This window comes from Fukomys damarensis, unplaced genomic scaffold, assembly GCF_012274545.1.
Source record: "Fukomys damarensis isolate Sample0158 unplaced genomic scaffold, DMR_v1.0_HiC HiC_scaffold_23, whole genome shotgun sequence".
Lineage (NCBI taxonomy): Eukaryota > Metazoa > Chordata > Mammalia > Rodentia > Bathyergidae > Fukomys > Fukomys damarensis.
In genome coordinates this window covers 16,420,800-16,441,062 of record NW_022900935.1, presented here as the reverse complement: position 1 = coordinate 16,441,062, position 20,263 = coordinate 16,420,800, and the positions used below count along the sequence as shown (strand labels likewise).

Here is a 20,263-nt window from a genome sequence, read left to right as displayed (position 1 = left end):
CAGTGCTGGGATTACAGGCTTGAGTCACCACACCCGGCTCTTGTTCCTAACTTTAAAAAAGGCATGTGAATCTTAACTTTAAAAAGTGCCAGGGGATTTAGCTCAGTGGTTCCACCGCCTGCCTGTCTGCCTCACAAGGACCCAGAGTTTGACCACCCCCACCACCACCACCCTGCCCGCCTACCAAAAAAAAAAAGAACCTAAAATGTACCACTTCCCTGTTAGGAGTGGTAGTGCACACCTGTAATCCCAGCACTTGGGAGAGACTGAGACAGGAGGATCGCCACAAGTTTGAAGATAGCCTGGACTAAATAGTCAGTTTAAGGCCAGCCTGAACTGAACCTTGTCTCAAAAAAAAGAAGTACTATTTCCCCAACCAAATATATTACTCTGCTACTTCTCACTACTTTTTCTCACTTTCTCCATCCCTGCCACAAAATATATAACACCGCCCCCCCAATTATCTAAAAAACAATGACTTGGATTTCTGTGGCTTTTGCCTTGAAATTCTTTCAATGGTATCATGTTTTATGTGAATAATCCAATTTCTTATGCTCTCAATGGAGCAAGCCCTTGCTTCTAAACCTGATGATACATTTCCCTCAAGAGAATCAGAATTCACTGGGGTCAACTGTTGCTTCTGTTTCTCTATTTGAAATATGACAGGGTAGATTTGTCACACTGATTTTATCAAATAAAGCCTATTTCCCTCTACTTTTAAGAATGTCACAGTCACACCCCTTTAGATCTCTGACATAGGAGTCAGTAACATGCACCTCACCTGCTTGTGCGGCTGAAGAACTAATGATGACTGGGGCAGGAGCTACTAGCCGAACAGGCGCTCCAAGACCATTTCTGGCTCCAGCATTCACCACAAGGGCACCAGTTTGGTCATAGTAAGCAGCAGGTGCCAAGACAGGATAACCTAAGAATGTCAAGCCAACACAGTAAAACATTTAACATCGTCCTGCCTTACATGCAGCTTCACCTGCCACATTTTCAGCTGCCCACAGTAAACAACCATGCAAAAATATTAAACAGAAAACCCAGAAACAAACAACTTATATGTTTTAAATTCCATTCTGAATAGCATGGGAAAGTCTACACTATTTGGTTCCATCTGCTGGGGATATAAATAGTCCTTTTGTCTGGCATATCTGTGCTATAAATGCTACCCACCTGTTAAGTCACTTGGTAGCCATTTTGGTAATCAGACTGCCTGATCTGTGGATTGCCTACCCAGATCTGATCAGCTTTGGAACTGTGGTGCTTCTGTTCAAGTAACACTTATTTACTTAATAAGGGTCCCAAAGCACAAGAGAAGTGATGCTAGAGATCTGGGTAGGCCACAAAGGCCCTGAAGTGCCAAATGAAAACGTAAAATTTCTTGACTTAAAAGAAGAAAATTCATATGCTGAAGTTGCTAAAGTCTACAGTAAGGTATTTTTGTTAATCTCTTACTGTGCCTAATTTACCAATTAAGCTTTCTCATAGGGAAAAAGTTAGTATGTATACATAGTGTTCACCACTATCCACAGTTTCAGGTATCTGAGGTATTAGAACTCCAATAGATGGGAGAAGAAACGTCTACTGTACGAAACACATGTCCCTGTGCACCAGCACACTGCAGATAGTCACAAATTCAGCTGTAGGACAAAGGTCAACCTACAATTATATCCTGGCTCCACCAGGTAACTAGTTGAATGCTTCTGAGTACCTGAGCACCCATTTCTGAATCTGTAAAAAGAGGGTAATAATACTACCACTTGCCTCAAAAAGCCCTAGAGAAAACTAAATAAAATATGAATGTAAGGCACTTAGCATGGTGCCTGGTACATATGAAGTGTGCAGTAAAGAAGTGTTATGTGTCCTCTGCCACTTGTTAGGAAAGCAATTATTGTGGTGCAATAGAGAATACCTGTGCCCTTCCCTATTGCCAGGGCTATCATCAGCAATCTAATACAGACAATATGTTGTTTTCCTGGCTACACAAACAGCAGAAGCCACAATGGTTGCAATAATCATAATATTTTCATAACACATAATAATCCAAACACAAATGTCCTGAAAATTAGCAGGAAAATAAACTAGACAGGCTTCAGTAGTATGCAAACTGCAATCTCTAAATCCTATTTTGAGCCATATGAATAAATAGAAATGACTTCTTGGTAAAAAATGCTTGAGGGCCAGGGATTTTAGCTCAGTGGTGCCATAATGCAAGGTCCAACATTCAATCCCCATACCAAACAAAACAAAAACAAAAAAAAGCCAAAACACTCCATTAATAGCAAAACAAATTAACAGTATTACTAAGTTAACAGTATTACTAAAGTCAGGAATAAATCAGTTAATGTGGATATACTCTACAGTTAGTAAAGATCTTCTAAATCTAATCCCACACAAAGTACAGGACAGTGAGCCAAACCAAAATTACATTCATGATACATATTCATTTATAACTCAGAGGTAGACCGCTAAAGCCCCTCTACTGTTTGGGAGAAATCTTAGATATACAAGGGGTGCCCCTTCAAAGAATACCAGGAATTTCTTCCTGACTATATGGTTCAAATATATAGGCATAAAGACTAAAGCCTTTGGAGTGATGCCAAAACAGGCTGGCTATTATACCTATTCTTAATCTGAGGGAGAACTGATGTCACCACCAAAGAAAACCACATATTCTAAGCTGTGTGGACATACACACCTCCAATGTGAAAGATGTAAGACTGGCTCAGAACAATGCTCTCATCAGTGAACTATGATCTAAGTGAGGGCAAGTATGTATCTTTCTTGCCAGTCCCCAAATCACAATGAGCATAGGCAGGCTAAAAGCACTCACTGCCAATTCACCGCAGCATTGCCCCAAACAAGCTGACTCTATCTCCCTCCCAAAGCATTAGTACACAGCCTTACCTGGCATGCCTGCAGCCAGACCTTGTCCGAAAGCAAGAGCGGAATTCACTGCTGCAGCTGCCACTAGTGGATCTGTTTGCTGTCCCTGCTGGTTCTGATTTGGGGTCAAAGGACGCTGACCGGCTCCTCCACGGAGAACCTGGGAATGTGAGACAGAAATAAGTGCAACTACTTTATTCTCTTGAGAAGTATCTAAGCAGGGTGTGGTGGTGCACACGCCTGTAATCCCAGAATTCAGGAGGCAGAGGCTGAAGGATTGCTGCAAATGCAAGGCCAGACTAGGCTACACAGTGACTTCAAGGCTAGCCTGAACTACACAGCTAGACTGTGTCAAACCCACCCTCTCAAAAAAAAAAAAAAAATAAAAAAAAAAAAAAAAAAAAAAAAAAAAGGTATCTAAGATCTAAAATCCACCAAGTATTAAAAGTTTACTTTTTCAACATTTTCTCTATAATGCTTTCATGTGGTACGGCTGTTAGGATAACAATCGAATTAATATTACCATAAGTGAAATTTAATTCTAACAATCTTTAATGTATCTAAGTAATGAAAAGTATACAAAAGAGTTGATTCCTTCAATAATCAAATTGATTCCTACCCAGTGGTAATAGTAGAGGCAGAGCAATAAAAAGGAAAGGCAAACTACTTCCATGCAGATATTTTATTCCAGTGAATAAGAGAGAGAATAAACAGTAGCTATATAATGTCAATGTTCTGATTTTTAAAAATGGGTGATGAGCCAGGTGTAGAGGTGCATACCTGTAATCCCAGCACTCTGGAGACTGAGGCAGGAGGATCACTGTGAGTTCAAGACCAGCCTGGGCTACACAGTGAGTTCCTGGTCAGTCTCAACTACATAGTGAGACCCCGTCTCAAAAAACCAAAAGAACAGCTGGAAAAACAAAACAAAAAAAAACCAGCTAGATGTGGTGGCGCACGCCTATAGTCCCAGCACTTGAGAGGCTGAGGCAGGAGGATTGCTGTGAGTTCAAGACCAGCCTGGGCTACATAGTGAGACCCTGTCTCAAAAAACAAAACAAACAAACAAACAAACAAAAAAAGGTGATGGGAGCCAGGGATTTCGCTCAGTGGCGCCACCATCTGCCTCACAAGCACAAGGTCCCAAGTTCAACCCCAGTACAAAAAAAAAAAAAGGGTGATGGAGGGTAGAAAGATGAGGGGAAGAGTAGTTTAGATAGGATGAACGAGGGTAGTTTACCTATATATTTCAGTTAAAATGTGTCTAAAACACAAGCACATGAATCTATATTCTTTTACGTGGAATGAAACCATTTTCTCTACCCTTTGCCATTATTCCTATTCAGGCAAAACCAAAAGCTCACCAGCTTTTACTCAGATGTTTCCAGTTCTCTTTTCATATATCTCACAAATACCTTCATCTAAATGGAGATGAGGACTAGTCAAGTTCAGTGCAGAACATCAGTTCTGCCACTGATTCTGCTTTATTAATGAGACATAGGTTCAAAATGCTAGATACCATTCTACTCCGAAGGACCTGAAGACTCATTTCATAAGATCTATACACTCCAGCAAGTAAACAATTCAAATCCACAGATTAATGCTAAACTTACCAGTTTTAACATGTTCTGCAATGTTTCCAAACACAAAGTTCTTATCAGATAATTTTCATTATCACCTTACTATTTACTAAAGTTAGATATGTAGACAAGAACTTGGGCAGAAATTGTTGGAACCATTTGGAAAAAAGTAAAAGTGAAGACAATACTAATAATCAACTATTCATTAAAGTGAACATAAGAACAACATTGGCAACTTCAGCAGAAAGATACATGGACAATTTACTCAGTGTCTCTTTTCTAATCTGTAAATACTTAAAAGTTTAACAGCTGATCTTGTAGATTTGCTGGGAATACTAAAAACAGCTACAAAAACAATGCTTGACATCCAATAGATAATCCATAAAGAGTAGCTAGTCAGTAATATCAAAATACTATGAAACTTATTTTTATAAGGCTCTATTCAATCTCCAGCATTGCAAAAGAAATTTTTGTTTCTGAACTAAATAAAGACTCTAGACAGCTTTTCAAGGGAAGAGTACCTATCTTAAACTACGTGGATAGACGATGCAACCAGGCTGTATAGAAAACTTTCACTACTGTGAACTTATTCCAAGGAAACAATTACGGACTTATGAAAAGGATGTTAATGAATATTATTTATAACACCAAAGCTGGACACAATGGCGCACGCCTGTAATCTCACTACTTGGGAGGCTGAGGCAAGAGGATTGCTCTGAGTTCGTGGCAAGTCTGGGCTATATAGCGAGATTCTGTCTCCAAAACAAAAATTTGTAACACCAAAATACTGCTAAATTAAATATCAAATGTAACAGATCAAAGTATGGGATGCCCTCTAATGTATTTAAATGAATATTAAAAAGAACACTAATATGAGACAATATGAAAACAGTAAGCGAAACCAACTAGACAGAGTCATTCAAATTTTGCAGGAAATTAGCCAGATATGATGACTTTCACTTGTAATCCTGGCACTCGGGAGGCTGAGGCAAGAGGATTGCTGCAGGTTCGATGTCAACTTTGGCTACATAGTGAGTTCAAGGTTAACCTAAACTACACAGTAAAACCTTGTCTCTTAAAAAATTTTATAAAAGAAATTAAATGATAAAGATAGGATAGCATATACCAAACATACTAATATTGGGTTTTTTAATATAAAACTTAGGGTAATTTCCGCCCTTCCCAGTTCACCACAACTTGTAACAATAAATACTAGTCTAGTAATTAGGAAAAGGACATAATCTATTAAAAGAAAAAGACAAGCTGGGGATTTAGCTCAGTGGCATCATGCCGGCCTTGCAAGCTCAAGGTCCTGAGTTTGATCCCCAGTACCAACAAAAAAAGAACAGGACATACAATTTAGCATTTAACTACTCTTTCCCAACCCAATTAAAAAGCTCCTATAAGTTAACAGTGATTTGACAGGTTTAAGACTTATATCCAATGCAACGAGAGTTGTAAATAATCTCAAAACAAAAAAAAAAAAGAGTGCACTACCTTTGTAACACTAAACAGAAAACCCTCTAGATAATGTTCTCATTGAAAAAATGAATTAATATCATTATCTCACCTAGTTTCAATGACTTAAAAGGCTTTCTGCAACAACAATCCAATCTGACCCTGAACTCAAATACACATACACAATTAAGAACTCATATATTCATGTTTGTCTATTAAAACCAATGTCACCTATGAATTAAATACAGTAACTAAAAGTCACTTAGATACCTGCTGTTGTCCTTGCTGAGTCTGTGGGGTGGTCTGCTGATTAGCAGAATTAGTTGCTGCTGCAGCAGCAGCTGCTTGCTGCTGGAAGAGACTTGCAGGATAGACACCCCAGGGAGTAACTCCATAATACTGGTGAGGGACCACAGCTGGGCCTAAAATCAGCAAGAAAAAGACAAGGGAAATTTAGACTAGCAAGACTCAACCCAGGGGATCCCAAAGACTACACCTAACTTAACAAGTCTATTATGAAATATTAACTTAAAGAGTACATTGATTTATGCTAGTCATTAATTCTCTTTTTTAAAAGTAGAACGTATTATACAAGCTCCTTACACCAAAGTCTTACCAGTTCAGTATTACATTACAGGCCTAGAGGAAGAGACACTGAGGAACAAATTATTAAAGACATTGAAAAAAGAATAATTGTTAAAATAAGTTATTGTATTTACCAACAGAGAGAGGAACTGAAAGAAGTCAAGATTTTTCCACAAGAATAATGTAGGATAGCTATAGATGTAGTTTGTTGTTAGAAGGGAAATAAATGGAGGATCTGTGTGCTTAAAGTACTGGAAAAGAACAAAATTTCACTACATTCTGATTTCAATGGATGTGAGTGGTAGCTGAGGGGACTGATAGGTTCTAGAACCCTGGTGTGTCATTAACTTCAAAAACATGAAACTCACACAGGAAAAAAAAAACATAAAACTCTTACCACTGCTGACAACAAAACCCAGACACTGACTGAATGAATCTTCTTCACCTAACTCCAAAAAGGCTTAGTTTAACATTTCTGTTTTTAGCTGGGTGTGGTGGCACACGCCTGTAATCCCTGCACTCGGGAGGCTGAGGCAGGAGGATCGCTGGGAGTTCGAGACCAGCCTGGGCTACATAGAGTGAGTTCCAGGTCAGACTCAACTACATAGTGAGACCCTGTCTCAAAAAAAAAAAAATCTGTTTTTAAAAGTCATAAAAGGACTCAAAACAATGACACAGACTTTGATATAAGAATTTTAAATTTAAGTCGGGCGTGGTGGTACATGCCTGTAATCCCAGCACTCAGGAGGCTGAGGCAGGAGGATCACTGTGAGTTCCAAACCAGCCTGGGCTACATAGTTCCAGGTCAGTCTCAACTACATAGTGAGACAAAAAAAGAATTTTAAATTTAACTAAAAGTTGAACACAAATACAAAAACAAAACAAATGCCTTGACTTGTTCACCAGCTGAATATCCTTAAAAAGATTAAACACCCCACTATAATCCAAATGACCTCTTCTTCTCTGGAATAAACTATAGTTACAGACATAACAAAGTTGTGCAGATAACACTTCAGTGTAACAGAAGTCTAATCCTTAGAATTCTCTGGTGAAGCTGGTGACAAGAAACACCAAGGATGCACACTGCTAACCAAAAGACTCAAAAATAATACTGAAATAAATCTGCTGAAATACATCTCCAATAGGAACTTTCATAATTAAAGCAGTTAAATATTTTCAACTTGATTCATAAATAACAGCCAAGCCTTACACTGGAGTTCCAAAGAGCTGTTTCAAGCATTAGGGCTATCTTGTGACACAGTGGCTAACTCTGAAAAAAACTACATCATACATTAAGTCAAATAAACTAGAATATATGTTTTCTTGCCCCATTTAAGCTTCCAAAGCATAAATAGGTTAGATTTTATTACTCTGACATTTCTAAATTGATGTTTTCTGTACCTGTAGGCCTATCAAAGACCAAGAAATTCTGTTTACAAGACGTGCCTACAACTGTTAACACTACTGGGTGCAGAATGAAGGTGCTCTTTAGAAAAGTTGTACCATGACATAAACTATTACAATAAGCAAACAGATTAAACATTTTTACTTGGCAAAACCTTAATAGTCTAAACTCCACACCTCCGGAGACACCACATCTTAAAGAAAGACAATGGTAGGTCCCCAAACTCATCTGACTAGAACTCACACCGTAGTCAGTTGAAGTAAACAATGAGAAAAAAAGGCAAAGATTCTACCTGTGCCTTAGTATCCTCACTTAAAAGAGCTATAACAGGTACCAGGAGTATGGCCACATCTACCCTAAAAGGATGGACTGCAACTTACAGTGAAAGCCCCAAAAGCCAACACAACAAAGAGAATCTCTACTGAGCAGGGTCTGCTAGTAACATAAACATTTCCATTATTCTTGTTTTTTGTTTTTTTGGTACCGATGATCGAACTCAGGTCCTTCTGCTTGCGAGGCAGACACCGGAACCACTGAGCTAAATCCCCGGCCCTTCCATTATTCTTTATAAATTTTTTTCAACTGGCATTTCTACTACTGCATTCTGTCCATGTGACTTAATATTGAATTTAGGATGATATCCCAGGGTAATTAATTAATGGGCTTTAGTTAATCACAGGTTGGACAGTTAACATGTCCTATCATGTGTGAAAGTCATATTCTGTCTGGTTCAGTCCATGAATACATTAAGACCATCACTAACTACCATCTTATTGACTCTAAGTATGTCATTCATACAACTAGTTCTTTGCTTCAAGTAACATATATTAAATTGGCAAAAGAAAGGAAAAGGAAAGGACAGGACAGCACAAAAAGGAAAAGGAAAAACAGAAAAGAAATAGAACAAAGAAAATTAAGAGAGGACCACTCAAGATAGCATAGCCATTCCATGTAAAATGATGAAGTTCAAAAAAGAAAAAAATAAATAAATAAAAAGATGGTGAAGTTCATGCATAGGCTTTAGTTAAATCTGTTTATAATCCCAATTCTTTTTTTCCCCCAGTACTGGGGATCAAACTCAGGACTTTGCACTTATGGGGCAGGCACAGTGCCACTGAGCTATATCCCCCCAGCCTTTATAAACCCAACTCTACAATATTTAAATTGTATAATCTCGCGCTCCATACACTCCTTATCTGAAATACAACCATATATCTGACAATTCCTGGCAGTCAGTCAAGTGTTCAGTAGATGTTAATGGGTCACAAAAGATCATTCTACTAAAAAAGTCTTCTACTTTTGCCAAAAGTGGAGCATTATAACCAGGAAAACCCTAATGAAAAACTAGGAAATAGCTGGGCATGGTGGTACAAGCCTATAATCCCAATACTTGGGAGAGGCTGAGGCAAGAGGATTGAAAGTTCAAGCCCAGGGCCAGGGCTTTAGCTCAGTGATGCTACCATCTGCCCCACAAGTGCAAAGTCCCAAGTTTGATCCCTGGTACCAAAAAAGAAAAAGAAAGTTCAAGCCCAGCCTGGGCAATTTAGTGGGACCCTGCCTCAAAATTTAAAGCGAAGCTGGGGCTGTATCTCAGTGCAAGGGTCCTGGGTTCAATCTTCAGCACCACCAAAAAAAATTTAAAAAAAAAGAAAAAAAAAGAAAAAGAACTAAGAAATAGTATGCTACATAGAGTTCACGACTTCATAATTGGTAGCTGTTACGTGCCAAATAAAATTTCATACTGCAGTAATATTTAGTCATGATAAACGTAACTCAAAGGGATGTGCCTAAAAGAATTATTTCCCCCAGTACCAAGATCAAACTAAGGATCTTGTGCTTGCCAGACAGGCACAGCACCACTAAGCTAGCTATATCCCCAGTCCCAAGAATATTTAGTTTGGAAGGTATTTTCTTTGTCCTAATGCTGAACCCAATCCACCATTTACAGCCCCACTGGGATCACAGCAAATGTGATGTTCAGAATCAAACAGGAAAGGTGCTTACCTCTGACTTATGACTATACCAAAAGCAAATAAAAACAATGTAGTAGACAATGATAAAGAACAGGGAGAGGTTACCAAGGAAAGGTAATTTTGCCAGCCAAGGAGCTTCCAAGGAAAAAAAAGGGGGAAAAGAATTTACTACATAAGATCATGGAGACCACAGTGTCCAAAGACAAAGGGCTAAACATAGCCCAGCATAGCACTGGCAACAAAAGGAAATCAGATCAGTATTGCTACTGTGTACAGTGTTAGCAAATGGTAGCCCATCAGGCAGATAGAGAGTAACTCACAGGTTCAGATCTCCATGTACAAATCGGGGAGAAAGTCCTATACATAGTGGATCCCAACCCTAGCTAACCCTCAGCATTACATGATAGCTCCTTAAAAATACTAATCCCAGGCCCGGGATTTAGCTCAGTGGTTCCACTGCCTGCTTTGTAAGCGCAAGGTCCTGAGTTCGATTCCCATTACCATAAAAAAAAAAATACTAATCCCAAGCAGGTTATAATGATCCATTATGTTGGATTATGATTAGCACATCATATTAGGGTGGGAAACACAAAAATCAATATAAGGTTTAAGCAGAAGGGTAAAGGGGCACGATTTTTGTTTTTTGTTTTGGTACCAGGATTGAACTCAGGTCCTTGTGCTTAAAAGGCAAGCAGCAGCACCACTGAGCTAAATCCCTAGCCCACGATGTTTCTTTCAGAAAAAACCAGTTCTTTTGAACAATATGGAGGGTAGGAAGGGGAAAAGGCAAGGAAATTAGGAATCTGTAAGAAAAACCAGTATCAGGACTTGAAGAATGGTAGATAGTAATACAAAGAGACCTGGCTAACAAGAGAAATTCCTGAAATACAAATAATCAACAGATGGCTCTATGGATCCAAAATATCTATGCAAGTGGTAGTTAATCAATTTGTTTTTGGATATATTCAAGTCAGAGGGGCCCACGTTAAAGCTCAGTATAGATATTCAGCTGGCACATGGGTAGCACTGAAAATCAGCAGATATTTCCATTAGAGACATGGATTTGGGGGAATATAAAGAACATACACCTATCTCACATGACTTTCCAGCAGGTGAGAAAATCCCTCATGCAGCAGAATATCTCACCTAGTGTCGCTGCTGCAGCCAATCCAGCTGTGTAGGGGTCCGTCCCTGGGGGAGCAGCACTGATGATGTATGGATTGGGGACAAACGCAGCGGGAGCTAAACCTGCTGAAAACACACCTGTCAGTAAAAACAAACTTGACCACAACTGCAGCATTACCAAATATCTATATATTTGGCTAGCATTCCAGTCTGTAGGTAGGAAAAGAAAAAACAAAACAGGGAATAGGTTGAGAGTTGGGGGGTGCGCAGATGTGATAAGATTTAGCAAGTCTTCATTAACTTTTGCTAAAGCTGGGTGTGGTGGCACATGCCTAATAATCCCAGCACTCATGAGGCCAGGGGTTGCATAGATTAAGGCCAGGCTGAACTACATAGCCAGACCCTGTCTCATCCACTCCCCGCCCCAAAAAATCCCTTTTTTTAAAGAAATACTTAAATTACAAGTTTATACAGTTTTACATTAACCTTGTTTGTTGAAAATTGTAATTAATGGGGGGGGCCAGTGCTGGATCAAACCCAACTTTATGCAAGCAAGGAAAACACTCCTCCCTCTGAGTTATTTCTCAGTCCTTAAATTAATTTTAATTAAAACAGAATAAAGACTTGTAAAATGGAACAGAGGGAGAGATTTATTTGCAACTGAAAGAATTTTCCAAATGTTTATATAAAGGCTGCCACCTACAATTACATATTATCAGGCCCAGGCAAAGGTCTTTATAAAGTCAGGCTTTAACTTGATCGAAGTTCTTTCTTCCACAGCATATCACATCTAAGACCAGTGGTCTCCTTTCCAGTTAACCATTGTACAATTTGGCACATAAAAAGAAAATTTGTGCCTCTAAACGTTTGTACTTATGACATTTCATTTCTGTTGCTGTTTGTTTTTTGGAAATGGGGTTCTCACTATGTAGTTCAGGCTAGCCTTGAACTAGCTATGTAGCCCAGCCTGGCCTCAAACTCCCACTGATCCTTCTGACTCAGCCTCTCAAGTGCTAGGATTACAGGTGTGTCACCACACCCAGCTGGCATTTCATTTTGAAGAGACCCTAAAAAGGTCAATTAGGGGCCGGGGACTTAGCTCAGTGCTGCCACACCTGTCTGGCAAAAGCAAAGTCCTGTGTTCAATCCCTAGTACCAGAAAAAAAGATCAATTAGGGAGAAAGGCCTACCCAGGCATGTTCAACCTGTGGCCTGGGGACCATAGAAACTTTCGTTTTTATTTTAAATGTTGTAAGTAATAAAAAATATTTTTTTTACAAAAAGAGGCTGAGGCAGAATTATGAGTTTAAGACCAGGCTGGGCTACACATTGAGCTCAAAGCCAGACTCCACTATATGGTTAAATCTTGTATGGGGGATACAGTGTGGGGTTGGTTTACTACTATACATTATCTGTATTATATACTTTATATGTGACCAAAGAAATTCCTCTTCACTCACTGAGGCCATAAATGCTACTGGAAAAAGGTATTTATTTAACAACTAGCAATTACCTCTATTAATACTTTTTTAAATGTCAATGCTTTGAAGATAGATTCATTGGTACTACTTGCTACTTGACAAGGTGAGAAGTTGAAACAATCAGGCCCAAAACACCCACTTATTTAATCAGCAGTGTCCAATCCTTACCAAAAGAGCTAATGCTAATCACTAGACATCTCTATAATGAATAGTTTAAATTCTTAAATAGGTGAGATAGGACAAGAGCTAGGTACTAAAGAAATCCATTTACTCTATCTGAGAGATCTGTCTGGACTCTTATAATCAGTCTAAACTACTGGGTTTCACAGCATCCATTTATCCTAAAAAGGTGGTCACGCCTTTAATGAGAGAGTTATCAGCTTAAGTACTTACCAATGTGAGGCTGATGAGCAGCTGCTAGTGCATACTGCTGCTGCTGAGCAGCTGTCAACTGCTGGACAGCAAGTGCGTTAGGTCTTTGGAACAGCTGAGGTGAGAGAAAGACACGCGGTTAGAGAAACTGTCCTATGAAAAATGTAAAATATCTCTCTATAAACGTCAATGAATCCCTAATGAGGCATGAGACTAACAAAAACACTCTATTCCATTTCCATGGTATTACTATGCTCCACAGTTCTTGTTTTCCCTATCTTTCCTTCTTGGTTTGGTGTGCTGTTCCAGGAAATGACCTCTTCAAAGATTAGACGTACCCTGAGCCACAAAAATATATACATTTGCAAAATTTTCAATGGTTATCAGCAGAATGCCTGATTCAAGGTACACTTAAAAGTTGGCCCACTAGCCATGGTGTACCCCTGTGATCTCAGCACTCCGGAGGCTGAGGCAGGACAATCTCATTTGTCTTGCCTAAAGTTTGCAGAACCATCTCAAATAATAAAAAGGGCAGCCCAATATAGATCAGTGTGAAGACCATAGGTTCATTTCCTAGAATCATCACCCCCACAAAAGAGCTACAAAATGAGTTACCACGTTATTCCTAATACTATCATCACCCTTGAGGTCTTTTGAGACCCAGCAAATTTGAAGTAACCCTCAGACATAGTTATTTTAGAGAAGAACATGAAAAGGGTTTAGATTATCCTCTGGGCTTATTCCTCCTTGGAAAATGGCATCAGATATCTACCTGAACTAGCAGCTTGCCCTAAAGAGTAAATTAGACAACTCCCCAACTTTTGGGGGTCCCAAGAGTCTCTTAAGACATCTATTCTTTACACATAGGGAACAAAACTTGGAATATGAACTCACTCCTAGCACAGTTCTTAGTTTACAAAGTAAAGAAGTCCACAAACTTTAATACTAAAAATACTCTATGACTCTATCTTGATAGTCAAGCATTCACTCATTCATACAAGTATCTGTGAAGCAAACAGTAACTATTAGGCACTGTGCAAGGAACTAGGGATACAACAATGAATAAAACCGAACATACCCCTCCCTTTGTGGAACTTACACTGTAGCATGAATAGTATTGATAGCCTGATTTTGATCACTCTGACTGGCCTCTTCCAAGGAGTCACACTGAAGACTTTATCAACAATGAAAGTATTCCTTTCAGGAATACTGAAGGACTTCTCTGAATAGTATATTCAGCCTACCTGCTCTTTCTGGAGGATTTGTCAACAGTTCAGTTGATATCACTGGATAATACACAACATATACCACACATTTTGAATTAAAGTTATATTCATTAAAAGATGCGATTATCTCAGCAATTAAGAGATAATGTTATTCCACCAACTCAGTTTAATAATTGTCATGATTGAACTTCCACATTATCCTTGGCAGTGGAGAGATTAAATCCTGTAATCTGACTACCACCTGAGACTTGGATACTTCTATGCCTCAAATATATGAGTAAACTGATTTTAAATAAAAAGAAAGCGGGGCTGGAGATTTAGCTCAGTGGTTCTGCTGCGTGCCTCACAAGTGCAAGCTCCCGAGTTCAAAACCCAAGACCAAAAAGAAAAAAGAAAGCAAAAGTTGGAGTATTTTGAGTGTACTGGCCAACATCATCTGTTAGCTCACATTTGTACACATTGCCCTGTCTAAAATATCAGAATAAAATTAAGCGTCTGTTTTTATAGTACAAATGTCAATAGGAATCACATACCGGTATCAAAAATACTTGGGGTTGTTTACCCCCAAAGTCAAAGAAAAGTAAAATTGCATGTGATGTTGCAAAAGGGAAAAGTACTCCTTTATAGTCATTCATTAAATATCCAGTCATGAAGAGATATGGAGAAATCAAATCTGACAAATATATTAAAACCTTTGCTCACTATAGGAAAGGACACAGTCAAAATTTATAGTCAGTGATTCTGTGATTTCCGCAAGCTGGTTTCACATTTTTGCTTCACCTAAGAAACAGTGTCTCACAGTTTGATTTTTTTTTACCAAGAGGAGGTAGTCTACTCAAGAATGGCAGTCAAGAGGCAGAAAACAAATAAATAGTATAAAATTATTTTTATATTATTTCCAAGGTTGTAGAGACTCCTTATAGTTCTATTAAATATCTTATCATCTCTTCAGTAGGGCTCTGGAATTTTCCTGGCCTAAAAGCACTCAAAACATTCAACATCTCAAGACACTGCTCTTGCTAGCTTTTTTTTCTGCACAGCTTTATCTTCGTTGTAAACAAAATGACTCATTTCATTGAATATCACTAGGTAAATACTATGACATGGAGCTCAGGAAAAACAGAGCTTCATGGTGTGTTCAGAAAATGACTGTTGCCAGGTATGATGGTGCACACCTGTAATCCCAGCACTCAGAAGGCTGAAGCAGGAGGATCGCTGTGAGTTCGAGGCCAGCCTAGGCTACATAGAGAGTTCTAGGCCAGCCTGAATAACATATCAAAGAGTCTGTCTCAAAAAATCAAAAAACAAAATAAAACAAACCTAAAAACAAACACACAAGAACAGTATGACTGTGGAGTTCATCCTGACTTATACACCAAAAGCATTAGTCCAATGGTTATTTATTCTGATTATTCTCACTTTTCACTATTACAAGTAATATATACCGTGTCTGTAGATATACACAGAAATACACAGTATGCCTTAGTACCATAAAATTAATCATTCTATATAATATGTATTATTCTCACCATCATGTTACCACATTTTGAAGTAGAAACTCAACCAAGAGCATTATAGTCACACAAAAGCTCTAATATACCCTGTGCCTGAGAGCTGATTAACATATTAGTGATTATGATAAATATGGAGGGATTATTTTCTTGAGAGCACACTACTATGAATAATTTAACAAAAGTAAATTATGTATCCATAGGCAGCAGATTTGATTATAGAATAGAATACATCAATTTTGACATATTCTCTTTATGTAAATGGCATAATATTAACCGGAAAAAAAAGTATTCAAAACAAAATTGGGTAATTGGCAAGTGACAGCAGATTCCAAAGAATCCTGAAAAACTCACAGAAATGCCATCTGCTGGCAAGACACAGCTCTGTTAACATTTTGTAATTTTCAAAAAGCAGGCCAACACTCTGTAACTGATAAACAAAATAATCAATGTGCCAATATGGATGTAATTAATTTTGGTAAAATTCATAAGTTATTAAAAAGTTTCAATGTATGGGGAAAGGTATCAACCACTTCAGGCACATCAGGGTTCCTAATAAATATTAAAGCACAAACTGGAAATCTGACAAGCTGGTTTGACTCCATTCTCCATCACTTACTACATGACTTTACAAAAGACACCCACAGTGTTACTGTTCCACAAGGGAATCTGGGCAGCCAAAACACACCCAACACAGAACTGACTTTCAGGTGGCATCTTGGGAAATGCAGCTACTACTAGTCTTACAAAAGACAGGTGTTACTATTATCATTGTTTTCATTAATAACTGCTGGCACAAAATCAATGTCATTGAATTTTCTGATCTGAAAAGAAAAATGTCCAAATATGAGTGAGTAAATAAATTAAGACTATACTCATTCTCCAAAATAAAACTCAAGGCCAGTCCTGATTTTTTACCTTTTTAACGCAACATACATAGTGGATATGGGTTAAGAGCACAGACTGAGACTGGACAGTTTTGGTTCATATCTCAGCTCCACTACTACTTGCTCTGTAACTTTAGGTAAGTGACTTAGTCTCTGTACCCCACTTTTTTCTCTGTAACAGGGAAACAAAAATCTAGCACAAAACGTTGTCATAAGGATTAAACACACATGAAATGCTTAAAACAGTCCTTTCAGCATGATATTGTTCCTAGTGAACGAAGAGTGCCTCCTCCAGCTTCTCCCAGAGCACAGCAGCCCAAGCACATGGAAGCCCACTTTGAGAATCAAAACCCCACTGCACCACAAGTACGAAGCTCTGTCAGTGGACCACAAAAGTGACACAGAGGAAGGAAACTTATTTTTTTGTTATCCTCATTGAAAAGTACTTCTTACATCTGACTTCTTTCAGAAAAGAATATGAATAAAATTGAATCTGAAGATGGCTTCACCCTATCAAAGGCTCTGTGTTCCTAGTACAAGGTTCAAGGAAAACGGCCTGGAGCTAGAAATCAAAATAATACATATAATTCCCATGTCTTAATTTTCTTATCTGTAAAAACATAAAAGGGCCAGGGATTTAGCTCAGTGACACTGTTCCTGAGTTCAACCCCTGGTACTGGAAAATAAAATAAAATAAAAATTTAAAAAGCAGTATGAGCTGGGCGTGGTGGCACATGCCAGTAATCCCAGAACATGGGAGGCTGAGGCAGGAGGATCGCTATGAGTTCGAGACCAGGCTGGGCTACATAGTGAGTTCCAGAGCAGTCTGAACTACATAATGAGACCCTGTCTCAAAAAACCAAAAAAATAAAAATAAAAAGCAGTATGTCAGACATGGTGCCCCATACCCAGATGATAAACAGAACTGCCATTTTTTTTTTTTAATATCCACTGAGCCCAGAAGGAGGAAAATGTCCATCATTGGGGTTATTTCTGGGGAGGGAGGGCTGTGTATAAGCCATATTCTCTAGAATCTATTTCACTAACTGACCTGTTTGGGGACATGTTAGCCAAATAAAAGGTATTCTACACATCAAAAAAAAAAAAATTAAGAATTAAAAAACAAAAATAAAAGCAGTATGTCACCTTTACACTTGTAAATCCAATATTTGGGAGGCTGAGGCAGAAGGATCATTGCAAGTTTGAGTCCAGCCTGAACTATGTGGTAAGATCCTGTCAAGAACAAAGAGGGGCTGGAGATTTAACTCAGTGGCACTGTGCCTGCCTTGCAAGTGCAAGGTCCTGAGTTCAATCCCCAGTACCAGGGAAAAAAACAAATAAACAACAAAGGAAGTATGTTAATTTTCTCTCTTGACTATGGCTGTGCAGGAATGCATTCAGAATATCGCTTCTTTAGCCAGAGCTAGCACATACCCATAATCCAACTACTTGGGCATCTGAGGGCTGGAGGATTCCAGCTTTGAAGTCAGCCTTGGCAACTCAGGGGGACCCAGTCTCAAAATAAAATAATAAAGAAGGGCTAAGGGCTTTGTGTTCCCTAGGTTCAGAGCTCAGAATGATAAAGAATATTGCCTCTTTGTTTAAAACTCATATTCAATAAGGTGTGAGTTTTTTTGGGGTGTTTTGATTTGTATTGTTTGGTGTTGGGGATCGAACTCAAGACCTTGAGCTTGTAGAGTAGACAGCAGCACAACTGAGCTAAATTCCCAACCCTTCAATAAGTATTTTAGTACTATAGTATGAAATATTGCAAAATATGCTATATTAGGCTATTTTTTATTAAATAAATTTTAAATAAAGAATATCAACAATATGGCTAATCAATGCTAGTATATTCCTGGTTTGGATTTTTGTACAAGGTTACAATATATTGAAACCTAATAATAATTTTCTAAATACATTTGAGGAAATATAAACATTTCATATAAAAATTTAGTAATACTTCTCATCAAGCACCAACACACAAAACCATGAAAACAAGCTGGGTGTGGTGGCACACACCTGTAATACCTGCACTTAGGAAGCTGAAACAGCAGCATTGACACAAATTCAAAGCCAACTGGGGTTACAGAGTGAGTACAAGACCAGCCTGAACAAAGACATACAGAAAACGGGCAGGGGGACCAACAGATAGACAGATAGGGACACAGTATACACGAACTGTTCCTGGCTATTTTCCAGAACGAACAGTGCAAATGGGGAAAGTGAGAAAAAGGGACAAGACTACAGAGATATCAATGAGCCCTTCAAGTTCACAAAAATACCGTAAAAGTTTTTAATCCAACATGTCTGTACTCAAGTGGGCAGTACTGTATCTTTATTTTTATGAGCTTCTATTCACCTGAAATTTGGCATGTTCTTCAATTCCCCCCAAACACCTGTGGCATTACCACAACTATAAGTCAACTATTTTCATGTTACTTTATATGATTGTCTGTAGACACCTCAGAGTCCTCACTGTGCTCATTATTATTCAGTGCATCTTATGATAAAGTAACTACACCAGTAAGTCTATTTTTAAATACCTTGAAAGCTATTTTTAATATAACTGACTTCCACTATAACCTTTCTTTACACACTTTCCCCTATCTGCAGACTGCATGATACGTATCTCACTTTAAGCTGATATTAAAATTTTATGAAACCAGCTTACTCTAACAAATCAAAGCCATGGTTGAAAGGAAATAAAACAAGAGGGTACTCTATTCATTGTCAAACTCCAAACCAGACCCCTGCATAAAATCACAGTTAAAGCTACACTGCTATTTTTAGCAAATAATTCAAAAACCTCTGTTGCTCACTGAAGTCAAAATCAAAGAGCAGAATATGGAGAGAAATATGTGCCACTCTAGAACTCTGGTTATTATATTAGTATAATCGTTAATATAACATCTGAGACTCACACCTGGTTCCAGGGCTCTATTACCAAATGCACCTGTTCATTGTCCTCTACTGTAGTCACCCTATGGCCACACTGCCACACTGCCATCTCCATTTCTCTTCTCTGTTACCTGCAACAATATACATTCCAATTGTCCCTTCAAATGCTTGGTTCTCACCACTCTCCTGTGTGATAGCATTTGTGACCAATCAGTTAAACCCAGTTCTTCAATCAGCCCATAACTGAAGAATACAACAGTCAACGAATAACTCATTATAATATGAGTAAGTGAACATCTAAAACTGCCTCTACACTAACATCCCCCCAAAGAAATAAAAGATAAAACATTCTTCCTTTAAAATGTCTTTATTACTGCCTACGAGGCAAGACAGTAAGACAAGTCAGTAAGACAAATATTATCTATTCAACTTTATCCCACACTTGTTTTCACCCTAAACTACCAGCCAGACTAACCACCTCTATGTTATCTACCGAAACACATTCCTGCTAATTTCCATCTTAAAGCTTTAGTTTTACTATTTCCTCCATGAGCATTTTCATTCTCCTCCTGTACAAATAAGTCTCTGAAGGTACAACTCAAAAATCACCTTTTCCACAATCTGTCCTTCCCTATAGAGTAGTGTGCTCTCCCTTGTTCTCAGGGTTCCTAGGACACAGACACATACGGTCTCATCATTTGTCATTAAGCACTTCTTTCAACTATTTAGCAATGGGTTTTTTTTTTTCTTTTTTGATACTGGGGATTCAAACTTGGGATAGGCAGGTGGGTGCTGCCAGGCAGTGGCACCACTGAGCTAAATATCCGGCCCTCCTCTCAACTATTTAAATGACTAAACTGAGGAAAG

At 38.4% G+C, this 20,263-nt stretch overlaps 1 protein-coding gene and 1 non-coding gene across 11 annotated transcripts in view; both read right to left on the bottom strand.

Annotated features, from left to right (window-relative positions):
* Positions 1-20,263, bottom strand: part of Pum1 (pumilio RNA binding family member 1) — a 119,451-nt gene that overhangs the window by 34,124 nt on the left and 65,064 nt on the right. For 4 of the 10 annotated variants that reach the window (XM_010621615.3, XM_010621617.3, XM_010621616.3 and 1 more), the window contains 5 exons: positions 12,893-12,986; positions 11,040-11,156; positions 6,201-6,352; positions 2,914-3,052; positions 782-925 (listed from right to left, as the gene is read on the bottom strand). In XM_010621615.3, coding sequence (XP_010619917.1) covers positions 782-925; positions 2,914-3,052; positions 6,201-6,352; positions 11,040-11,156; positions 12,893-12,986 — 646 coding nt within the window. The remainder of the gene's footprint in view (positions 1-781; positions 926-2,913; positions 3,053-6,200; positions 6,353-11,039; positions 11,157-12,892; positions 12,987-20,263) is intronic. The other 6 variants (XM_010621620.3, XM_019207128.2, XM_010621622.3 and 3 more) reach the window with 2 other exon arrangements.
* On the bottom strand, positions 2,726-2,798 carry LOC117287414. Its single transcript, XR_004518730.1, has one exon. It is a non-coding gene; the product is annotated as a small nucleolar RNA SNORD103/SNORD85 (small nucleolar RNA).